Here is a 25,250-nt window from a genome sequence, read left to right on the forward strand (position 1 = left end):
GTCTTTCTTGAACTGGAGCTTGCAGTAAGTTGTGGGGTTTTCTTCATTGCGTAGCATGTTTTTCATTTGTTTGTTTTACATTTTCCTTGTACACACACACAACTTTAAGCATAACACAACAGAATCACAGAATGGCTTGGTTTGAGAAGAACTCTGAAGTTCATCCAATCCCCTGCCATGGGTAGGGCTGCAGACCAAGCTGTCCGAAGTCCCACCTAACCTGGCTTTGAATGCCTACAGCTTCTCTAGGCAGCCTGTACCAGGGCCTCACCATCATCATCATGTTAATAACGCTTTAAGTGTTCCCCTGACCAAAGCCACGCTATTTTGTAATGCATTAAATACTTATCAAACTAAATATTATATGATAAACTACTGAAAGGATCAAGTGTTTCCTTAAAGCTAATATTTAATCTTCTAGTTACATTCTGAGGAAAGGCTAACAGTCAAAATATTAAGACCAGGAGATACATTCTGTTTCATTCACTGCTTGCCCATTACAAGAGTAATTGGGAGCTAGTCTAAAGTAAAAGCAGGCTTTTAGAGCAGATGACTGTAAAAGACTTTAAATAATACTGCAGTTATGAAGTTCAGTGTTTGGATGCACTAAAAGTTAACGCCTAACCATTAACATTTATTCCTGAACTACAGGTATACTGGAGAGTGTTAATCTTTCAGAGAGTTTTTATGATGCCAGCACAACAGGGCAACGCAGCTCTAAAGAGATATGAAGTTACTACTCCAAAAACAATATCCTATGCAAATGGACAGCTGCACTCATTACAAGAAAAAGCCGGCCTAAGAAGGGTTACTTCCTTACATTTGTATTTTAATATACAGTTGGTGGTAGCCAAGCTAGCAGACACCTTGAAAAGCTACCTTCTAAACCAGAATTTTCTGATTAATACAATGACTGCATTCTCTCAGTTCATTTCCTTCTATTAGAAGATGCATCCCAGCCTGTGTTTAAAGACCACTGAGCAACACTCAACCACCACGCATCCCCTCATTTCCTGTCTTATGACAGGGGAGGATAACCACATTGTATATACACATACCTGTATCCATCTTCCTTTGGTATGTCTAGTCACTTCTAATAGACTAACACAAGTCTATTCTGTATTATTCTGCCTTAAGCTGACCAGGAGTTGTCTAATTGCCACTGGAACAGCCCTGAGTCCAAGGTTAAAAGCTCCACCCATGAAAGATGACTTTGTTTTATTGAAGCCTAAAGGGAGGCAAACAAGTCCTTACACAGATACCTGCACCTACAGCTAGAGCTACGCTTCATTATTATTTAGCCATGTTGTAGTAAATTAACATTTCTCCTCAGAGCAGCAGTTCCTTCTTGAAAGTTAGATTCTTTATCCATAATTCATACAAAGTAAAAAGGGTGTACTGCATCCCAAGACATCCATTTCAGCATATGCCACTAAAAGAAACACTCAACTAAAATACAAGCACTGCTTTTACAAAATTAAAACCCTGGGTGCTTTTCTTAAAGACAAGAAGCAGCAGCACAGTGCTGGAGTAAACCATTTCCACAGAAAGGAAGCCTTGAGGTTACTAAAAAAAAGTTAACAAGCACAGCCAATATCACAGCTGCAGACCCATCGGATGTTGAAGTATGCTATCCACAACACAGTCAGATCCGAGCTCTCTCAAAAGTCCACCAAATGAAACAGAACCCAGCAAGATTTACTTCACAGACAAGCGATACATTAAATAATGCTGCAGTTATTCAGTAGTTTCTTGTCTACATAATGAGATGCTATTTTAACTCAAACTGTTTTGCTTTTTTGTTTCCTTACAAGTTGTTCTGTTCAGCGCAACATACTTGAGTTACGTTGTTCACATACTGAAATAAAGTATCTAATAAAGTTATCCACTGTTGCATGTACAGAACCCTAAATTTAACTACTACTAACAGCTACTTTTCACTGTATGTGGAATGATTTATTCTTCAGCTTCTACAAGAGTTCTTTTTCAAAAATGCTGCATTAGCCTATTAGAAGCATGCAGAAATGCAACAGCATTCATTTCTCTCGGGTTTCACTATGAATTCAGACTTAGGTGTATTTACATGAAAGCTAGAAAATTCCAGGGGAAAACAAAAACCACCTAAAGGCTTTCCAAGTAAAAATAAGTAAATAAGTAAAAATTCATACGTGTAAACACAAGGGCTGCTCCCAAAGTAATGCCTCCTACTGTATTATGTTGGCTCACGACATCAGAGGCAGGTGGCGGTGGTATGGCAGTAGAGGTGGAACCTTCCCACCCATATTCCACTACCTTTTGTTGCTGTGCAACAGATGGCAGCAGAGGGACACTCTGACACAATGGCATCTGACATGGAAGTGCGTACGGAGCAAAGGAGTGTGACTGATTTCCTCCACGCAGAAAAAACTGAGCCCACTGACATTCATCAATGCTTACTGAGCATTTATGGAGACCAAACAGTGAATAACAGCACAGGGAGGTGGCGCACAGCACATTTCAGCAGTAGTAACAGCAATGTGAAAGACAAGCCACGTTCCAGGCAGCCAGACTTCAAAGAGTGCAGCATGCAGGCTCTTGTTTAACACCGGCAAAAATGCATAGCTCATGGAGGTGGCTGTGTTGACAGATAGCATTTTGCAGCTGAGAACTCACTCTATCAAATAGTGTTACTGTGCTCTTTGTGTCTGTTGTACATAAACAGAAGGCATTACTTCCAGAGTGACCCACATATGGAAGTGATCACCCCCCTCCAATAGCATCTATTATCAAAACAGAATGCACAGTAAGACTCCATGTATCACCTTCACTCCCAGCAGTTTCCTCTCTCTTACCACCTGCTCTTGTGAAGTTATTTAGTCAAACATTCTACCCATTAGTGCACTTGTAAGCATGCTTTCTTAAAGTATTGCCAGAAGTCCAAAACATTAGTTCCAACTAAAAAAGGAGTTGTCAGTGTTTTTTTTAGCTGTTACAGTACTTAAGTTGTCTAAACTATTAGACTACTGTTGCATCTGTCAGTTTAATCAAATTTTGGCTTCCACTGTCTTTAACTCACCTCATTATGCCCAAGCATTGCAGCATGTACAGCGTATCACATACTGATCTCAGACCCCTGCAATAGGTAGTTACAACAGGTTGAGTTGAGGACAGAATGGAAGCCTTTATTTTGAAGAGCTTCTGTTGCTTTTTTTTTTTTTTTTTTTTTTTTTAATATTATTTTGGCCAAACTTTCATGTTAGCAAGTAGATTCAGATCAGTGGAATTGGAGTCCACATTTATCACGTGGTATCCAGTTCTATCTAGTCCACCTTCACACTTTTTACAGCTGACTTTAAGCTCTTTAAGGTTTGATTAAACACACTGATGTTCTACAGAACATCTGTTATTTATGGGCTTGTGAAAAGACTAAACCACTCTGCTAGCTTGTTTTTAAGACTCACTTCTGAAGTAGGGAAAGCCACAATTCCTTTCTCTGATCACTTCCAATAGCTCTTAAAATGAGCAACAGTCAGAAGTCCATACACATGAGAAACTACTAGAACAGTGTGATGCAGCAGACAAAGTGTAACAACAATCTAAAAACACATACTTGAATAAAGTTCCAGATATAATAATTTTAAAACCTTAAGATGGTTACAAGCAAGTACTACAAAAGCCTGTATCTTTCAAAATAGATTCTAAGCATTCAAAGCAGCCAAGTTCATAAGATCTCTAAAAGCAAGTTCATCAGACAGTAACTTAACTTTTCAGATGAACTAACCTTGGCTCAAAAAAAAAAAAAAAGTCTCATGTAAGCCCAAGTTTTAGCCCGCTACATGAAAGAAAAGAAAAAGGAAAAACATAGAAGGGTACTGTCTATAGGCTGAGTTTTGCAGGTGTTCTAACCCTCATTCCTGAATTACTGTATTACACCAGTTTTCTAAAAAAAAAAAAAAAAAAACAACAAAAAAAAAAAAACAAAAAAAAAACTACACTGAATTTTTAGATCCTTGGCCAAGTTCTCAGTATAAAAAGAAAGCCAGTCAAATTAAGTATTTGTTAAAATAAATTAAAATACACCACAACAAGAGCCTCCAGCTTCTGTCTAGAGCATGGCATTTTAAGGATCCAGAAGCAGCACCAATATGCACATAGAAGAGATTCTCAGTTTTTACTACCTTATTAAGAACTATTTTCCCAAACTTTTTTTCTTCATATTAGACATTAAACAAGTGTATACTGCGTATTTCAGCTCCCCAACCCGTAAATCTTAGAAGCACCTTATCGTTTACCATTAAAAGCTAAAAGTTGACTTTATTTCGTGTGCTTCAGTAGGCTTTCTTCATCTCAGTAAGCTTGAAGGCAGAACCTATTTAACTTACTGGTGATAGCCTAGTTAAAATGTGGCAGTCATGTACTGACTAATAAACAGAATGGCTGCCCAAAGTTACGGAGCAACAAGTAGCTAAGGCTTAGCATAAAAACATATTCTACTCATACCCACCCAATTACAATTCTGAAGTTTAAGTATGGCACCATTGCCTCATATCCAGCTACCAAAGCCTTCCATACGCGCAATATATGAATGTATCCAGTTCCACCCTCTACCATCCAATTTATAAGACCTGCCTTTTCCCAGAACTGTTAAACACATTGGAATCATTTTCACAACCCTCAAAACAGTAGGCACAATTAAATTATTTTAAGGAACACAGAGAAGATATTGCCATCCATCTTACAAGTAGAAAGGGCTTCTTACCTACTACAAACGTGATCTATAAGCAGCGAGACAGAATCTAGATTACTGTCTAGTTTGGTATTATGATATAGGCACCGGTCCCGTTGTAGTTCCACAGCCTGACGCAGCAGGTTCTGTAAACGCCTTGGAGGAAGCATCACTGAGGGAGGCAGGTATGCTATTAAAAAAATTGTTGAAAAATACATATATCAGAACCAAGTTAAAAGTAAAAGCAATTATTGATTTAAGTGTTTTTGGAAGAGACTTCAGTGAATAACGCAAAAAGCTGCCGAAAAAGAGTGCACACAGCTTGTAATTCCAGATGTATACCTGTAGACATGGCAAGCATGAGTCTCTGGAAAACAGAGCTGTAAGATATTTACAGCTACCGTATATGCTGTCTTGGCAAGCAAACATCATTTACACAAGCTCACTCACAACCCAGTACTTCACAAAATCTGTCAGATTATAAAGCAGCATCAGTTGGGCTCATCTGAGAAATTCTCAATTAAGACTATCAAAATGAAGAATACAATGTGTCAGAGCTGCAAAAATCCATGGTGTTACACAAGCCACAAGAAACCAGAGGAGAAACTGAAATCCACAGTGCAGTTTGAGATCACTGTTAACTACTGCTGGTATTCACAGTGGTTCTAGGACAGTTTCAGCCTCTCACTATAGCTGGCATTTACAAATCAAACTTCCCCCTGACCCAATGGAGGAATTCATCACTAAATTACATTATTAATGCATGCAACAGAACTAAGTAATTATAGCTAATCTTTAGCTCTCAAAGACCAAAACCCAGAGGCACATAAAGAACTACTAGAAAACCACCAACTGGTAAATGCAGTTAGAATGAATTTCCTGCGATACATGACTATGTAGTATGCATTTGAACTACAGAGGTGGAAATAAACTCTAAACATTCAAACATCTTACTCTGGAGTTTGTCCAAAAGTTTAGATCTGGAAGCTGTTCCTTTCCCTTCCCACTCTGCTTTTGCACGCAGGTCTTCTGCATGGCTACACATCAGATACCTGTTTAAAAACAAAAACAACAAACAAACAAAACACACACGCCAACACACCTCTTTCTGGAATCATTCTTTCCACTTTTAAGCATGATATATAACATTCTTAATTTCAGAATATATTATCTGGAAGCAAGTTACTTAAGCTTAGAATGATAGGAAGAAAGGCAAAGAATACAGACATATTTCAGAACAGACACCTACAAATTGTCAGTAGGTAAGAAAATAAAAAGAGCCCCAAGAGAGTTGTTTTCAGAAAGGTAAAAATACCTTATTTTCATTTAAGTACAACCTAGACTAAATTCACCAACTTAAGCATATTTTTTTAGTTATAAGGTAACAGACCAATAATTCTCAAGATCAAATGAGCATACATGCATACGTATTTGCTTGGGTTCCAGTACAAAAATCATATCAAGTTACTCGCATGCATCTAAAAATATAACATTATCTACTGAATGCTTTTTCTTTACTCACCGCTTTAGATAGTGCATCTCACTACAGATTATTTATCAAAAGGATAATAGCTTTAATGCAGTTTGAGCTTACAAAGTCACTACAAGCTACCATAAAAGCTACAGTATTTCTTCAAAAAGTCCTCTCAAAGTCCAAGCACTTACCCACTGAGGACATGAATGCGTTCTGTATTATATTTCAGAGGCGTCAGTTCACAGCGTAGAACTTGAAGTGCCTCCAGGACCTTGCCATCCTCCAGGTACTCCAGGTACTTCTGCTGCAGCAGCAAAAACTTCATCCTCTGACATGACAGAAAGCAGCAGTCAGGGGAAAAAGGTTGACTGAAGTTTCAGAAAACGTTTGAGCCTAAACAGAACAGTAGAAACCATTCTACTATGCCCTTCAGAAACACAGCTATATCTAATGTTTCATCACTCAATTTCTTTTTGCTGGATTTTCAACAACACTGCTGCAGTTAAGTTATTGATGTAGGCATCCTCCTACCTCCTTTCTCAGATCCCCCCTTCAACTTGCCTCCATTTCATATTCACATTCTTTTCAGTCACTGTTCTTCCAGCCCTGAATTAGAGGGGCTTCCCAAACTTAAAAGCCCAAGAAGAAAGAAAAGCTCAAGAAAAAAGCCCAAAAGCAACTAATCACATACTACAGACCACATGACAGCACAGAACACAAGAAGCCAACTTGACAAGTTCTCATACTGCTTACAAAGGAGCTGACATGGATTGTTTGCATAGCTGTATAACATATGGCAATAAAAAAAAAAAAACTGACACTGCCTGAGGTCTTGCTTTGTAGCACCACATTCAGTTGTTTTCCTTGGGTGTTTGATCAATTTTCAAGAGTACAGAATAAAAATAAATAACAGTTTCCAAAATTCAGGAATCACTTTTTATTTCTTGTTCTTTCATCATTTTCCTTTCACCTTCTCCAGGTTTTTCTTTCCTGTTTTGTTTTTAAGTAAACAATTAACCCTACTACTCTAACAAGTAAAGTATGTGGAGTTAAAAAACAGCAGGCCATTTCTTTAGAAACTTACAGTTATACCAAATTCTTAGACAGCTTGACCAATTCTGGACAAAACTATTCAGTGTTTGCACATCTTTGTTACAGCCAGCACTTATCAGAGGGATAAGAGGTCTCCAGTCATCAGGTTAAAGAGGAAAACTTACATTCATACACATATCAGTGAAAAACAAAATAAAAATCACGTGTAGCAAATCACATTTGCTTCTGTAAGGAATACACCAAACAAATTCAACCACCAGTTTCCTTTGCTTTGTCAGATCTCGAGCACCACCTCACTATTTTCATGCACATATTTGGTCAATGTTTACTTGTTAGTTTCAGACGGACTGCTGGCCTCCTTAAGGAAAGGGATAATTGGGAAGATTAAGATATCTCTGTCTTATTAAAGCTTATGCAGAAGTTTAAGGTTTCAAATCTGTAAAATCTTAGCTAGAGAACAAAGCAGTTTTAACTTCCAGAGACTTTCAGTTCTGCAGAAGAATAACATTTCCATATACAGTCTTATATCATTATCATAAAGCTTCGTGAAGCCTCAACTATCTACTGTCCGTATGCAAAGGGCATGCCTGTATTACATCCCCTATAGAGCTCTTCAGTTTGTTTGGATTTGGAATCTTAGAACAAAATATGAAAATAGAGCATCGCTTTACAGTTGTCCTCTTCCTCCAGGAACAACAGCTTCTTTTTACGTTTGGGTGACAGGTCGAGTACCAACTAACAAAAACAAAAGCCAAAACACAAACCCAACCTCAGTGGTTACTCCCATCCACTAGGCCAGCAGGCCTCACGCTGTCTGCGCACTCAGCAGCAGCAGGAAGGTTAGGAGTTTCCTCTCCCAGCTGTGCACATGCTCAGAAGGAGGCATGGAGGAGCTGGGCTGCTAGTCACGTACCATTTTTTTCACTCCTTTGTCACCTCACACTGATGATCACTAAAAGGTAAAAATAGTCTGATGTTTCCAGTTTATAACAAAAACTGTAATCCCTTCAACTCTTCTTCTCTAGGTCACTGCATGTAGTATTTACTCATTTCTTGTTATCTCTCTCTTAAATGTAATAACAGTACCTGTATTTAATTACTCTTTTCTTCTCTACTTCTAGAGAGTAACATGTTAATTTCATTTCTTCAGAGGAAAGAAAACACATTTTATACAGACAGACACACAAAATCCCTAAAAACCAGTTTTTGCAGTGCCAATTTCAACAGCGCCATGAAACTGTTACAGGAATATTACCATGCAGAATACTGTTGCCAAGTCACCCACAGAAGTGTAATTTCAGTTTTGGTTTAGAAAATACAATTCCCAAGAAGGGTCATCAGTGCCAGGTGCACATTTTGTGTATTGGGAATACAAAGCATTCAGAACATGTAGTACCATAGACTTCTGCTATTGCTAAAATAATGGAGAATCAGAATAAAAGATAAACGGCTTCACACTGTAAAATATTGACAGCATAAAGGCAGAGACTGAAGTGTTAATAGGAAAACTATTATATCTAAGCTATTAAGCGCTCCAAAACTTACCCTATTGCATACTCAAACAATACCATGAATGCATTCTCCTCAAGGCAGAAGGATTCCAGTGACATCATCCTTCCAAGTCTCTTTTTTTTTTCCCCGTGTGCATGTGTGTATATATCAAAACACTCCCTCCCACTATTTATTTCTGTGCAACTCGTCTCTTGCCTGACAAACATTTCACTGAATAACTGAGTTTTGTCTTCCCTTTCTCTCAGCTACTTTCATATGCCCTACAACAGCTAATTACTTCCAATACAATCTTCTCAGGGCAGATAAGACCACTTTGAGCATAACAACTTTTCTAGAACCTAAACAATCACTTCTATGAAGAAAAGAGAACTGTTTGGAACATCGACAACTGTAGCTCAAAAGCAGAAATCCTATCATTTACCTCAATGAAACTAAAACTGACCAGACGCAGTGCACTCACCAAGTACAACTTGCTCATTTTCCATATTCTTTAGCTGCCTTATGAAAAATGGAAATGAAAATTACTATAATTTGAGTTACACCACATAGAATATAATGGAAGCGCCTGGAATTTGTTGTTACCATTTCAGTGTTTGTAATGGAAATTCAACATCATTACATTATTTACTGTTGAAGAATTTCAATCCAGACACTACCACCACTTAAGATTATAGCAAATGATAGAAAAGTCTCTTCAGTCTACAAAAAAACATCGAAGAGTCTCAATACAACAGTTTCATCATAGCAGCCTGACTGTTCTTCATTCAGTTAACAGCATCTCACCCTGTCTTTCAACACTACAGTCAGGATGAAGATAAAGTACATTACTTCTGTTTCTAGAGGTTATTATTTAAGTACAGGCTGGGCCTCTGGTCATCCTGAGGCAAAACACAGACATTCAATAGAACTAGAGTTGCTGGTTTTGTTTGTTTTGTTTGAAGAAAGCAAAACCAGAGTATGTACACCCAATCTACAGCCTTTATTTACTAACACTCATGTTTAGCAGAAAAGCCCCTTGCAGAACCTAAAGTTCTAGGAAGCCTGACATGCAGCATGATTCACCAGCACAAACTAAAGGTTAAAACAACTGAAGATGACAGGACAAGTATCCTACTATAGTTGAGAAAATAAGATTTTTCTGACACTGGTTACAGTAGTAAATCTTTAGTAGTTTAAATACCAGGATGCATAAGTACATAATTTTAGGGTTAGATTTTACTGTTATTTTTGACCTGCATATCTTGACAACTCTACTGTACTAAGAGCCTACGGTTCAAAATACCAAAACAACTCTTCTTTGAAATGAAAAAAGGTAACCAGAAGACATGTTGAAGTGATTACCTGATGTTTCAACAGATATTCTCAACACAGTAGCTATCTACTTACAGGCCTGCAGCACTAAGCCCCTGGTTTCCATGACTTTTATCTTTAGCACTTGGACAGTCTTGCAAAACCACAACGCTAATAAATACAGTTAACAACTGTTACATCCAAAACTTGAACGTAAGACCTGATAATGTAAAGATCTGAATATTTTCTGCCCTACAGAATTGAAGAAGGCATCCAGTGTATCAAATCATGTCACTTAAATGGAGCTCACCTCTCAATGCAAGAGAGCTGCCACACAGACAGGTGGAGCACTTCACTGACACTAGTCAATAACTTTCTATGCTGCATTCCTAGGCTGTATACTTTCAGAACTTGGGGAAAACTCAAGTAAATGGGAAAAAAGTAAAGTGCACAACTGTGAAGTATATTCTAGATTAAAACTATAGACATATGATATCTAGATTCTCTCCCACATTCAGTTGGTTCCCCAAGACAGATGTTAAAATGTGCCTGCACAGCTCAAAAGTAAGCAAAATGTTGGGCTAACTAGGAACTGATATTTTTTAAGTGCTACCCAAGGAAAAAAATTAATTATTATGCTTGACTCAAGTCTGAAGTTCGTCTCAAGACAGCTGTATCTTACATGCTGGAAAAGTAAACATGGCTAATCGCATGCTATACTGCTAATACACAGCACTCAGTTGTGTTGATGAAAACAGAAATAAATAGCAGACTGTCTTCTCCCCATCCACATCCTCCCCATCCAACATCCACAAGTAGCTTTTAAAATCAAATCTGAAGTTTACAAATGGAGAGCAGCCATTTCATCTTCAGTGCTTTCAACTGTAGAATCTACAGCACTTTATAAAAATCAGCAATTAAAACAGGAGTAGAGTTTTTAAAGTACATGCATAACCCCTTCACTGAACAGACATTTCAAAAGCAGGTACATATCCCCATTATTTTGACAAGGTCATATTGAGAGACAAGAAAAAAAAAAAACAAAAAAAACACACACGAAATATGCATCCTAGTTTTTTATATACTGTGTCATCTAAACTTTAGGTCCTCATTCTTCCTGCATGCATGCATTGAGTCACACTGCATGAGTAACAGATCAGAATTCAAACCTAAAAGATCTCATTTTCTGTTTTTGAATAGTTACCTGCAGCATCATCTTGTTTGCACTCTCCTTAATCAAGACATCTATCATCTTTATTAGCTCTCACTTTGCTGCAGTCTGGAACAGCTACAGAGCACAAAGCATCTCTCCTTACCTGTAACAGCCTTTTACTAGGTTTCCAGTTGCTGACTGCACTAACTCCTACCCATCCCTTCACCCACATAAAAATAAAAAATGGGGAAGGAAGGGCGTGAAGATGGAGAGAATTGTACTTATCCTTGCAAACTATCACTGTCTTATGAATAAAGACATCTAATATTTAGAAGTTATCTGTTTTAAATTATATGAAATTTAGACACAAGAGAACAACTTAAATTATTTCTTTTCTTTTTTTTCAGGTAACAGTCTACATCAGTTATCTGTATTGTAACCAGTTTTATTAAAGCAGTTAAACGTCAACATTAAAGAACAGAGGCATGCTTTCAAAGATGATCAAAATAGCAGAAAACAAGCTTCCCCTTTTCCTCCCTCAAATTAATTTCTTCTGAAAAGTACAGTAATGACAGACACTTAAAAACTCTCAACTCCTAGAGACAAGAAACACTTTAATAGTAAGAAACTTTTTAACTTCTGAAGGGAGAAACATGAGAAAATTTGCTTCAAATGATCACATTCATATTTTCATGCAGCAGTTTCAAACTTCCAGCGCTTACAGACAATCAAGAACTGCATGCAATGCTCTCAAGTATTTGAGGAACAGAGCTTCATTTTCTCAAGTCTGAAACAGGAAAAAATGAACAACTGGTCTAACTAGGAACTGTCATGTTTTGGCCAGATCAATAGAGCAGAATGTAAACTTCTCTTAAAAATTCTCCTATGTTTTGCTAAACATCTGTTTTTCCTACTTCACTTCCTGTTCTCTTTCTTTCCCTCCCCCACTGGACAGGAAATTGTCTTGACAACAAATGAATCAGCTAGAAGTAGAGCTAAGCAGCCATCAGCTGATTCTCCACTGTTTACAGTCACAGGCACTTCAAAAAGCACTGCCACTTTTTTCTCCCTAAGTGACTCTAGCTGTCCTAACTTCATTTCATTAGAATAAACATTTAAGCGCAACAGAACAGGCAGTCTGCAGAGCTAAGTAATCATTTTTGATCTCAAAATAGAAAAAGAGAGCCAAGAAACACTTTCCTCAAAGTAACTGAAATCATAACAACAGACATTGTAATTGTCAAGTCACAGGATCTGCAAACGTCTATTTCTAGGTTCATCTTTGAAAAAAGCCAGCCAAAGAGAAAAAACTCCAAATAAAATCCCAAACAGCAATACAAATACATCTGCTCTTTTAGAAACCATCTGGAAAAGCAACAGTATTGTTCATGCTCTATAGCAGCCTCTATATTCCCGGGATGTGCCATGACAATGCCAACTCTACATTTGCGTTACTGCATCTTTACTTCCAAATTTTTCTTTCTTTAAGAGAAACCTAACTCCAATAAATACAACAACTGTGAGAAGGATTCCAAGTTTGAAATCAGTATTCAACACAGACAATTTCCATGGAAACAGACCTATTTTAGGCCTGTTAGAGGATCTATATTTCATCAGTTAAGTATACTTAACAACATTTATTCACTAAAACAAATACTAGGCTTAATACTTTGGTGTTTCCTATCTCACATTCTAGAAAAGAGTGAAAAGATTAGTACATTTTGAGATAGCATGCAAGCTGCTTAAACGACAAAGAAAATAAGAACTAACTCCATAGTGAAAGATCACGCTATTCAACTAGCCCAACTATACAGCTCTGAAAGAGTTCAAGTGTGCCTCTTACCACAATTGCATGCGGAGAATGCACTAAGGCCTTAAGTTCATTCAGGTCGTTCTCTGCCTGCAGAAATCGGCATAAGAAAAAAAAAACAAACAAAAAAGAAGTATATAAGGAGGGTGGATTTTGAATTCTCTCATAGATACTATCAATTTAAACATTGGTTAATACAGTCCTAGAAGCCCTACGTTACCTTATCCCATTCTCCTTCCATGACATGATTGCGGAATTTGGTAGCAGAAGGATGTTCTAAACGACATCCTGACTCTTGCATGAGAAGATCAACAGTCTGGCTGCAGGAGAGATACAGTGTAAAAAAACCCGACCAGTTTCACCCTCACAAATATACCGCCTGCTACGATAACAATTAACCACATTTAAAAGTAACTTTATTAAAGTAAGAAGACTACCACCAGATTCAGAGGCTTGTCCAAAAGGTTATCTCAGTTGCCTGAGACGTGTAGGCAGCTGCCTACGTCTAAAACAAGTAGTCAACTAGCTTGAGAGCTTCACTGAAGTACCATGAAGGATGTGACTTACCAGCCACCAGTCAGCCCTGCATAGCAGATAGCCTTCGTGAAGGAAGAGAAGACTACAGCTGTTAGCCACTGGCTGTCAACCCCTGCCCCCCTCCCCCCCCCCCGCCTCCCATAAACGAGCACAGAGCTATGCACATCTGCAACAGGCCTGTATTAAAAGACTGGCTCCTTAAAATATAATAAACAAACTCACGGACCTGCAGCCCTCCCCCCCTTTACACTAAAAATAGCTTATTTACTGTGGCGCCGTCTATGAACAGTCACGAGTTGTCTGTTGCTGTAAACTTGCCTCTTGTGTCAGGGGCAGTTCATTTAGCGTGCTAAGTTCTTTATAATTGACCCGGCCCACTGTGTTTTGAAGACTTGTTTTGCAGTAGCTACGTGAAGGCTTCGCAGGGCTCCTATTCCAGAATCACAATGCTGTGGTTTGAGCCTTGCTCACAAAGCAAACGTCGCGATTAAATTCTCAGATTCACCTTTCTTCTGTGTAAAATTATTTCCCCTATTCTGATTTTAAGAGAGAGTCAACGCGCTTGCTCCTAGCCTACAACAAAACACGGGGCTGACACCTTTGCCATCGGCGGGGACGAAGGCTCGGCAGCGGAACACAACAGCCAGTTTTGGCCGAGTTCGGTTGCTGCCAGCAGACAAGCGAAACCTTGGAGCTCATCTGCGAGAAGCCTTCCCCCACGCCCAGCCGCGGGCTCCATTACGCGTACCCGATAACTTCTCCCCCGCTAACACGTTGCTATCGATCCGCCTTATCAGTGAGCGGCCCGGCTTCCATATTGCCGACCCTTCCCGAACCGCCCCGGCCCGCCGAGCGGAGCGGCACGGGGAGCACGACGCGTCCGGGCTCCATTTTCGCCAGCCCCCAGCGCTGTCCTGGCACTCGTCTCCCCTCCCCGCGCCGCCCCGGTCCGCTGAGGGCCCGTGCCCGGCCTCCTTCCCCTCCTTCCCCCGCCGCCACTTACTTGAGGCCCAGGCCGTGGAGGTGCTGCCCGATCAGCCGGATCACGTCCTCGTCGGACTGCGAGAGCCGCTTCTTCTTCTTCAGGGCGCTGCCGCCGCCGCCCCCCAGCTCCGCGGCGGCCGTGCCGGGCCCCCCGGCGGCGGGCACCCCGTTGTTGACACTGAGGCCGCCGGGGCTGCCTCCGCCGCTGTTGGCCGAGGGCAGCAGCCCGTTGGCGTGGGCCAGCTGCTCGCCGGCGGCCGTGCCCGCCGAGGCCTCGCCGTTCTGGGCTCCCAGACAGCCCAGCTCCGGGCCCTGCGGCGGCTGCTGCTGCTGCTGCTGCTGCTGCTGGCCCCCTCCTGCCCCGTTGGCCTGCATGGCGCTGCCGCCGCTGCTCGTGCTGCTGCCGCTGCCTCGGACCGGGGCGGCGGCGGGGGCGAGCCCGGCGGGGAGCGAGGGGGACTGGGACGAGGTGAGGCCTGCTCTGCCCGCGGAAGCCCCGGGCTCTCCTGCTCCCTCCGCCGCCGCCGCCGGGGAGGCCCGGGCTTTCTTCCGCGGGGGCGGGGAGGCTCCGCCGGTGTCCGAGTCGGAGGAGGAGGAAGCGGAGGCCAGAGTTTCCTCGCCGAGAGCGGCCGTGGTGGGAAGCCGGGGGGGCGAGAAGGGTGGGGGGGGGGAGGCAAGGGGCGGCGGGGGTGAGGGGAGGCGGAGCGGGGCCCTGCGCCCCCGGGGGTCCCGGAGGCAGCGCCGCCACCCGCTCGGGGCTCCCTCTGCCGATGGCGGCCGCCGCTGCCTCGAGCCCCCGCCCGGCAGCCCCGGGCGCCCGGCCTGCTCCGCTCGCTGCCCGCTGGGTTTGTCTTCTCTCAGCCCAGCTGCAGCCTAATGGAGTCCGGGCCGGGACGTCACAGGAAATTCCTATACTGCCCCCTACACACACTTCCGCCGCCCGGGGCTGGGGGTGGGGGACGGGCTCTATAGGGGACGGGGTGCCGCTGGGGCAGACCTCGCCGCCGCGCTCCGGGCCTCTCGGGCGGCCGCTGAGGGGGCGTGGGTCGGGGTCCCTCGACTCCTCTGTGAGGGCTGTAGGTGTCCGGGGGCACGTCGGGGGCTGTGCGAGTGCGGTATGGGCAGTGTCTGCTGCTGTCAGCCCTGCGGTGCATATCTGGAGCTGAGAGGTGTGAAGGTGTGGGTGTTTGGTGTGAATGAGGCCTTGATCCCGTCACGGTGGGCCATGCTCGTCCTCCAGAGGGATGGAAGAGGGCTGCTGGAATTTCCTGAAGCAAGCTAGGTTTTTCTTAGAGTTGTTAGGTCCCTTCTGGAGGACCGCATCCAGGTCTGGTATCCCCCAACTCAGGAAAGATGTGGAGCTGTTGGAGAGGGCCCAGAGGAGGACACAAAGGTGATCAGAGGGCTGGAGCACCTCTCCTACAGACAGACTGGGCTTGGGCAGTCTGGAGAAGAGAGGGCTGCAGAGAGACCTCATTGCAGCCTTCCAGTATTTAAACAGAGGTTATAAACAGGAAGGAAATCAGCTTTTTACATGAGTAGATGTGATAGGACAAGGGGGAACGGTTTAAAACTAAAGGAGAGAAGATTTAGATTAGATGTCAGGGAGAAGTTTTCACAGAGAGTGTGGTGAGGCACTGGCATAGCTGCCCAGATGAGTGATGGATGCTCCATCCCCAAAGGTGCTCAGGACCAGGTTGGATAGGACTCCAGACAGCCTGAGCAGGTGGGGGGCAGTCCTGCCCACAGCTGGGAGGTTGGAAGTAGATGATCTTTGAGGTCTCTCCCAACAAGCAGTTCTATGATTCTATGATTATCATTTTGGTCATTTGTTCTGTTTTTTAAAAAAGGAGCAATATTTGGTAAAGTAGCATCCTGTTGTTGCCCAGCCAGGTTACTCGTAGGGTTCAAGTCTAGTCATAATATGTGTTAGCTTCAAAGAGAAAGAAAATGGCATTTCTGCCTACCTGTAAGCGGTGCAGAAATGTTGAGGCATGGGCCCATCCATCAGGATAACCTGTCAGAGGAGAATGGATACTTTGGGGTTGTCTCCTTCTGTTCCCCTCCTGTGCAATGGAAACTAGAATCTGCAGTCAAGCCTCAGGTAAAAAATTATGAGACTAATAAAAGATTGGTGTTTGAAAATAGTCTCTTGAAATAATATGTTGGATGTTACTTGGTTTTAGAGTCTGGAATTTTCAACTTCCATATTTTCAAACTTTTCTCCAAATCCCAAAGCAAACTCTTTTTCATGAATAAAAGCTGAAGTGAACATCTAATCATCATCTTTCAGAAGCCACGGTTTTAAGAACACTGAATATTTCCAACAAATGTTAAGAGTTGTTGAGACAGCAGTGCTTTCTTTGGAGTGCAAATTTGAAGAAGTCTGACCGAGGGAAACCAGCCCAAGACCAGTGTAGAAGTCTGCAAAGAGATAAAACTATCAAAAAAAATTTAAACCAGAGAAGGAGAAGGAGCCAAGACACTGGCACAAGCTGCCCAGGGAAGTTGTGGATGTCCCATCTATGGAGGTATTCAAGGCCAGGTTGGGTGGGGCCCAGGGCAGCCCTGCCCATGGCTGGGGTTTGGATCTGAGTGGGCTTTAAGTTCCCTTTCAACTCAAACCATTCTGATTCTGTAAGAAAAGACTGCATGGTGGCAGATGAAGCAGATATTATAGCTAGGCCCTGTTTAGAGATCTCAAAAGCTGTTTAATTGGTAACAGCTGGAACACTCTTACACCAAAGGGAGAGGCTGGAAAAAGATTTGTCACACAGAGTCCAGCCCAGGTGTGGCTGTAGGATTAAATTCAACACTGAGAGGAGTGTTTTGGCTTTGTATCCTATACCTCACCAGCCACTGCTGGAGAACATATTGCTTGAGTATTAACTACTTCAGCACTGCCATAACTCCTTTTGTCTCCATTCCTCTCTCTCTTCATCATGCTTGAGGTGTTACTCCTTTGTCACTCTCATTCTCCAGTTGTCACCATCGAATCTGTAATTCAAATATTTGGGCAATTGTTACAGGAGCAGCACACATTGCAGCACAGGGCCCGTGGAGACACTTACAAAACAAGCGTTTACAAGAGGGTAAAGTTGCCCCTCATTCCTTCTCATTCCTTCTCATTCACTGTGGTGGTGGCAGTGGTGGCAGTAGAAACCTCTCCCCCACCACATCAGTTTGTTCCTCCAGCTGCTTAAATCTGCCATGCTGTTCTTATACTGCCTACAGAGCCTGGTCTTTCCTCATCAGTCCTTGCTTTAATCAGCTGTGTGTAAGCCTAATGCTCCCACACACCAACTCCTGTGCTATGTCAATCACATCGGAGGAGTTGGAGGGAGGAATAAAACTGATGAGGCTGTGAAGAGTACATCCGTGATGAAAGAAGTGAAGAATCCCTATACTGCAGCTGGGTGATGATGTATGGATAAGCAGCTCTATATGCCTATTTGTAATAGGAAAACGTCTCGTGGAGTAGCAACACACCTCAGTCATTTCAATTGAGTATTCTCAGGGTGTAAGAGTAATATTTGAAGTTGAGCATAAAATAGCACTTTTAAGAGATATGTGTTGCTGCACTGGTCATGGTGAAAGTTCTTAACAGCCCCTACCCTGCCATGTTTCCTTCCTTGGGGGAGGAAATATTCCAGCAGGAACACAAAGAGCTGGAAGAAGAAGCTTGGTGTTGCCAAAATGGCACAGGCCCTTGGCTCTTCTGCCAGGGAGGCAACATTTGAAAGTTTCTTGGGGTTCCAGATATCATAAACATGTAGAAGAAGGATGATTCAGGTACCCTGGTGTGGAGAACATGCCTCAGTCCTAGCACACGTATGGAATGTTACTAGAGAGAGCAGTTCCTACTCTTTTCATCACCTATGGCTTTCCTGCTCACCAGGAGAGGATCCAGAGAGGCAGATCTGTGGCCAGTGAAACCTGCTTCCTATGTTACAAAAAGGAACAGAAGACTTGGGAAAGGGGCAATGACACTTTTCTTGGGAAATCTTTCATCAGCTGAACCTTGATTTGAAACCTTCTATTTTACATGCCTGTGAGACACAGCTGGAAATACAAACAAGTCTGCAGTTTTTTGAGTAATTAGACAAATCAGTGGTTAAAAGTAAGATCTCATTTGTGATAGAGGAGTTTGCCATAATAAGAGGCACCCATCTGTCATACCCAGACCACTTCAGATTTTTCCAAAAGCAGGGAATAAATGCAAAAGCTCAGCACGAAAAATAAACAAATTTATAAACAACCAGAAAAGGGATTATAAAGAAAATGTTGTCAGCTTTAAAGGCAACTGTCAGATTATCAACCATGTTACTGAAATACAGTATGTTTTGCTTTAGAGGATGGGGCAGGAAGTCCAGATCTGAATAATAGGAAGGAACTCTTTCATTAAGGGGCAGTGTTTTGTTGTGGGTTTTTTTGTTTTGTTTTGTTTTGGTTTTTTTTGGTTTTTTTTTTTTTTGATGGTAATCATGCAAAGCTGCTTAGGCAGAGCTGAAATACTACAGAATATTAAAGAAAACTGTGGAGAGATGGATTAGTATTCAAAACTGTGTAATGAAGGTAATGAACTGTTTGATTCCTCCTATCAGATGTATATGTGTACACTTAGAATCATAAAATGATTTGCATTGGAAAGGACCATAAAGATCATCTAGTTCCACCACTGCTACCAGCTCTCCCAAATCTAAGCTTCCTTTTCTTCTGCACTGAATCTGAGGTTACTGGAAGCAAACCCACTAAAAGCAAAGAAAAAAATGAAGAAAGAATTGTTTGGAACAGTGGTACTTTCCATGGCACCAACTAAATAAATGTTTGAACAGCACCTATATGCTTGCAATTTTCAAAAGAGCTGCAGATGAAAAACAGCCACTTGTCTTAAATAACATTCCTAGAAAGCCTTCAGTAAATAGAGGATTTGTAACTAAACCACACTGAGATGTGATTCCATCACATTATGCAGAGGGTAGTCAGTATTTTAGTGAAGGCGTGAAATCTGGGAAGCCAAAGCTGGTCTGGAGTAGAATCAGAAGTATAATCGAGGTGCAACAAAAAGAGCTTCTACAGAAACATCAGGTGAAGAAAAGTGTGTGCCTGCTGCAGAACTGAGTAGTTGACGTAGTGGTGTAGGGCAAGAAAAAGGCTGAGATACTCGATGCCTCTTTTGTCTTGGCCTTTACTGGGAGAAAACACTTCTGCATCTCACAAGCTTCTGTGCTGGCAGTGGAGTTTGGGTAGAAAGGGAAGCTAGGATCCACATGAAGTCCACTGCATCACACACACTTGAACACTGAGGGAGCTGGCCTCTACTAATGTGTGCTCATTCCTTATATTTGTGGTATTTTGGAGAACGCCACCCATTACTGAAAACAGGCAAATGTCATGTCTTAAAGTTCAGTTATATCTGGCCCAGCTTCCCTGACCTCTGGTTTAACAAATGGGGGGAGAACAGAAGCTGTCATTCAAGTTTGATTTTGTTAAGGCTTTTGATAGGATCTCCCTCAGTAACCTTATAACTGGGGAGATAGTGGACTACCAACTGGGAAAAAATTGCTGTATCACCAGGCTTGAAGGGTATCTTCAGTTTGAAGTCTGAATGATGCCCTCTTAGGAAGAATTAAGGATCAATACTGGGGTAAGCCCCATTTCGCAAGTTCATCATTGACTTTGAGGGTGGGGTAGAATGCACCCTCAGTAAGTATGTGACCGATCTCAACATCAGACTATGGAGATCAGTTGACATATTGCAGACTGCAGCTGCCATTCAGAGTGGCCTTGATAAGCTGGAAGAATGGGCCAGTAAGAGCCTCATGAAGGTCAAGACAGACATGCTGGAGCATGTGGTGTACAAGGAGAAGAACAGGAAGTGAGATTGACTGCAGCAGGACCTAATTACAGCGTCCAGTTTCTCAGGGGAATTATAGAAAGGATAGCATCAGGCTTCTCCCTGAGATGCACACCAAGAGGAAAAGAGATAAAAATCAGAAGTTGCACCCAGAGAAATTCCAACTGCGTGTAAGAAAGAAAATTTTCAGTGTGAGACTGGTTGAGCAGTGGTCTGGGCTCCCAGAAGGGCTGTGGAATTTCCAACCATGGACATACTCAAAACTGGACTGGACAAGGTCCTGAACAGCCTTGTCTAGCTTTAAAAATTGCTAGAGGTTGAATGAGTGACCTGCAGAGGAACTCCCTCAACTTCTATTGATATGATTATAAATGTGCTTCCAGGAAGAAACTGTGGGGGGGGAGGGGGAGGTAGAGACGGGGGGAGCAGTATCAGTGACTCAGTGATTGTATCTGGGAGTTAGTGATACTGTGTCCTAACACTTCAGTGTTGGCAAAGATGAGGGCATTAGCGCTACTGTTGTAATCTATTATATATAAAGTAATCACACTGTCTCCTGTCATCCAAACCACTTGCATTATACTGATGATGACCTCTGCAACCTCCTGGGGGTTCACACCATGACATGGTAACAAAAAAAGCATCAGAAAGTGCTGAAGATTCTGTGTAGTGTGGAATATCCTGTTTAAGACATCCATTGCATGGTCAACACAACTTATCACAACTTATAAAGAGCATAAATGTAACAGATTTTCTAGTATTTCTGTTATCATAGTTGTCTTTCTGGTTGCCCAGGATGCACTGTATTGGGACAAGTCAGATTTAATTGTATGAGCAGATGAACATGCACATCTATCTAAGAGATCTGAAACTACACTGGTATTTACTGTGCAACTTCTCTGAGCATGTACAGAAAACAGTTTTGCATATGCTGTGAATCTGACACATCAGACTTGCTTTGCATGCATGATTGATCTGTCTGGGATTATCCTAGATATCAGCCTGCAAAATCTGGCTGTGTGTACTGTGGTATATCAGTCATTTTGAGATACACTAGAAAGTTGTTTGTAATTTGAAATTTCGGATTTGGAAAGAGACTAGGCTACTATGTCAGTGCCTCAAAGAGATGTTTCCACACTTGCCAAGCAGCATGCTTGGATTTTTATTTTTTTATTGACACCTCTATATGCATAAATGTTAATTCTAACACTGACTGAATCCCATTCTGACTACTGTGTACAAGGGGAGCTGGCATGTATTCCATGGAAAAGCCTAGCAGCAATTTTGTCCTGGGGAGTATTTTAGACTTGCTGCTTAGAGAGTTTCACACAGTCTGTGTAGTGCTTAACATTAGTGTGTGGATTTCATGTCCAGAACTCAGATGAGTTATTAGTGTTTTTGTGCAAGATTAGATTTATCATTCTGTTGTTGCAGTTATTCTACTTTTCTTACTTGTGGGCCTCTCCCCTGCCTTTAACTTTAACTGCGGGAGCCTTTAACTGGCTCTCAAGACAATTGTTTCAGGCTTGTTAGTTGTATCTGCCAACTCCCACGTGACTCCTAGAGCCTAATCCTGAGTGGGGTAATGCCTCACTTTCTATTGCCTTGCTGTTGAATTATGCCCTGCCTCTCCCAGAATGACATGTATGGTAGTCCTTTCTCCTTTTTCTTTTTCTTTTTTTTTTTTTTTTCCTTCTAGAGGGTTATATTTGCAATGAGCTCTTACACCTGGAACTAAAAATTCAAGACCAGGCATGTCAACTGTAGTATCGCATATCCACTCTCAGATGTGCAGAGAAGGAAATTATTACGTCATCATCAGCAGATTACATCTTAATGTTAAGATTGTGAGTTGCTCCTTGGAACCCAGGGATTACTTATTATTACTATTCTTTTCCTTCTTAATCAGGAATACGCAGTTTTCTCAACTCTATGTTTGAAAAAGAAAGTGAACATCCAGAGCCTCCTTACTTATTTTGAGCAAGATGTTAAAGATTATTGTCACAAGAATGTCATTGCACTACTATTTAATTGCCCTTTGTTTTAAGGGAAGGCACTAGTTTTTGCTACAGCTGTATCTTTGCTTAAAATTTGTGCACAAATTTGTGCACAGCCTTGTTGCAGATTATTTACCTTAGAAATAAAGAGCCATGAACTTGGAGAACAGGTCAATTTGTGATTTTACACGCTAAGAAACCTTCACCACTTCATCTAATTTGTATCTGTTTTCCACTGCATGTGCTCTGACAGTACTGCTCATACTTAAGGCCTCATAAGGTTTCACATAGCTATTATAACAAAGAATACAAGACACCAATTACCCAGCACAGAAATTCTTCCTCTGTGTACTTAAAAAAGAGCATCATTACAGAGCCACACTGGCCTGAGCTGCAGGATAGGGATGCAAAGACATGGTACAGCAGCACTGCATAGTACTGAAGTCTGATCACTCAGCTCTCAGAAGGGTACTCACACAAGACCAAAGTTCTTTCTGTAGCTAACAGCAGGCTGTAAGATATTAAACATGTATGATCTGATGATCTGTGACATTGCATTACATTATGATTTCCAGAAGAGTTGGTTAATATCTTTATCTGAATGCTCTTAATGCTTTACAGTTCTTATTTTTATTTTGGTTTTGTTTGTTTGTTCATTTTTTTGTCTTTGACAAATACATTCAGGCTTTTGATCCTAAAACAACCTGGTTTCTCAAATAACAAAGGCAAGGTTCCCTAAACTTTCTAGGTTATATGTATCTGTTTTCAACAGTGTACACTCTGTAGAACACAGGTAGACATACTTTTTACAGACAGTTGCTTAAGGCAACTAATATTAAGTTATTTGAACCTTTAACTTATGAATAATATAGTCATTTCAAATACATGCAAATTAAATCTTTATGCTTTGGTGGCTTCTGTTTTAAGAAGAGTGTCAAGAAGGTTTCTGAAGTACGGCATGAAAGAAAGGCTGTGCTAACCAATATTCATTTGGCAGTGTTACTCATTACCAGTTTGACTATTAGGGAGGATAGTCTATGTATTGCCATTTCTATTTTTATCTGTCACTGCATGATGATACAATATAGTCAATCATGCCTTCAGTATACTTGAATTCGTTCCTAGTTTTCTATAAATACCAGTGCCTTCTATTTAAGCTTCTCCCATTCAATAGCACTCCTTCAAAACACCACATCTGAGAAAGGAGTGTGTCCTGCTGAATTCATGCAATGCTGGAGGCATGGTGGGAAGTGGTTCCAGCTGGAAGATTTTCAAAATCAGGATCAAAGGCTTGATCTTTTAAATATTTCATTGCACATGTAGATATGCTTCCATGAGTAGTACTATTTGTCACATTTTCCCAGTTGGAACTTGGTGCTATGAATTGTAACAAACCGGTCACCTAAAAGTACTCAGCTATTGCTGTATTGCACACTGTGACTACTCAAAACTTCACAGGACATTCTGAAATGAGCTCAGAAAACAAAGGCTCTCATCCTTGAAGCTAAGAGAATCCCCATGTGCTCTTAGAAGCGTGGCGCCAAAGATACGTAGTGCCAGCAACAAAGCTGAACTTGATGAGTTCCACTTTGCCAGGAGCATTGACACGAATGCTAAGTAGGTAGTTTGATGAATCTGCTTTGCTGTTATTGTTGTAACAACAATATCAGCAGGAAAACTGATAGAACTTTGTTTTAAAAAAGCATACTTCTTGATATTCATCTCATCTGACTTTACGCATTTGTAAACACCTAGTCCATGCTATTTTTCTAGGCATCCCCTGAAGATTTGGAGGAACGTGCAGAGGTGATTCATTCCAGATGCTTATCTTAGAATGAGATGAATCACAATCTGGTGCCCCAACACAGATTTTAGGGGGAGTCTAGGCCAACTGTATTAGACTAAATCAATAACTTCTATGTGAGTAAAACTAAAAGAGATAAATTCTGGCTGAAGCTCAATCACTCTGTTGGTAGATTTACAATTGCAAACAGTGTCACTGTGGGCCAAAGATGCCAATACGTCGCTGACAGTCACAGTGAGGTATGACAGTGTAATCCTTATTCCCTTATTACTGGGAGGCCAACCTTTGGCTCATCAACACGCTCAAGAACTGCGTGTTGATCCCCTTGTTGGAGCCATACTGTCACACGACTTCGAGGTGAACTGACATCCTCTGTCTGATATCTCTTTTCTTTGGTAGAAACACGAATAATGACAAGTATCAGGTACTCCATCCTGGAAATACATTTTTCACAACAAACAACCTTTTGTTCCTTCAAGCCACTTTTTAAAATTCATTTTTAAATTTAAGCGGGTCACTTGCCCACTTACCCCATAAGAGGTATTTGAAGTACAGCATTTTCAAGGCATTATTTCAATTTTGAGAAAAGACTTATGAGAATCTTCTCAATTGTTAAAAAAGCTTGACCATGCAGGTACCTTAGTATGTCAACACACTATGACTTTGTTGAAGTCTTATTCGATGCTAAAACATTTTAAATTTGTCTTTTCACAAAGAATGAATATATTATTCTATTACTTACTTTTATCACTGAACTAAATATTAATATTTTAGTCAATGCTGTTAACAAAATATTAATACTGTTAGTAAAATATGTGACAATTGTTATGTGAAACATAAACTAAAATGTTTTTTATATGTCCTAAAGTTTATCACAGATGTGACAATTTTATCTATGCCTCTCAATATCCAATAGTTTTGTTGTTTTATCTACGTAACAAGTACACCTGTAAACATTAATTTAAATGATAAATTTCTTAATGTATGAAACTATGGAAATGTGATCTGAATTTTTTCAGCTACAAATATTTTGAATACAGTAAGTTGAGACAAATTCAGATTGTCAGCAGAACT

At 41.2% G+C, this 25,250-nt stretch overlaps 1 protein-coding gene across 1 annotated transcript in view; it reads right to left on the reverse strand.

The window, feature by feature from the left end:
- Window positions 1-14,893, reverse strand: part of WDR26 (WD repeat domain 26) — a 32,414-nt gene extending 17,521 nt beyond the window's left edge. The window contains exons 1-6 of the mRNA XM_042828250.1: window positions 14,538-14,893; window positions 13,218-13,317; window positions 13,031-13,087; window positions 6,371-6,507; window positions 5,660-5,757; window positions 4,739-4,895 (exon numbers count right to left, since the gene is read on the reverse strand). Coding sequence (XP_042684184.1) covers window positions 4,739-4,895; window positions 5,660-5,757; window positions 6,371-6,507; window positions 13,031-13,087; window positions 13,218-13,317; window positions 14,538-14,893 — 905 coding nt within the window. The remainder of the gene's footprint in view (window positions 1-4,738; window positions 4,896-5,659; window positions 5,758-6,370; window positions 6,508-13,030; window positions 13,088-13,217; window positions 13,318-14,537) is intronic.
- Window positions 14,894-25,250: the final 10,357 nt, after the last annotated feature.

Source organism: Centrocercus urophasianus, unplaced genomic scaffold (genome assembly GCF_019232065.1).
Source record: "Centrocercus urophasianus isolate 14NV4802_14NV808 unplaced genomic scaffold, USGS_Curo_1.0 seq_10, whole genome shotgun sequence".
NCBI classification, from domain to species: Eukaryota; Metazoa; Chordata; class Aves; order Galliformes; family Phasianidae; genus Centrocercus; species Centrocercus urophasianus.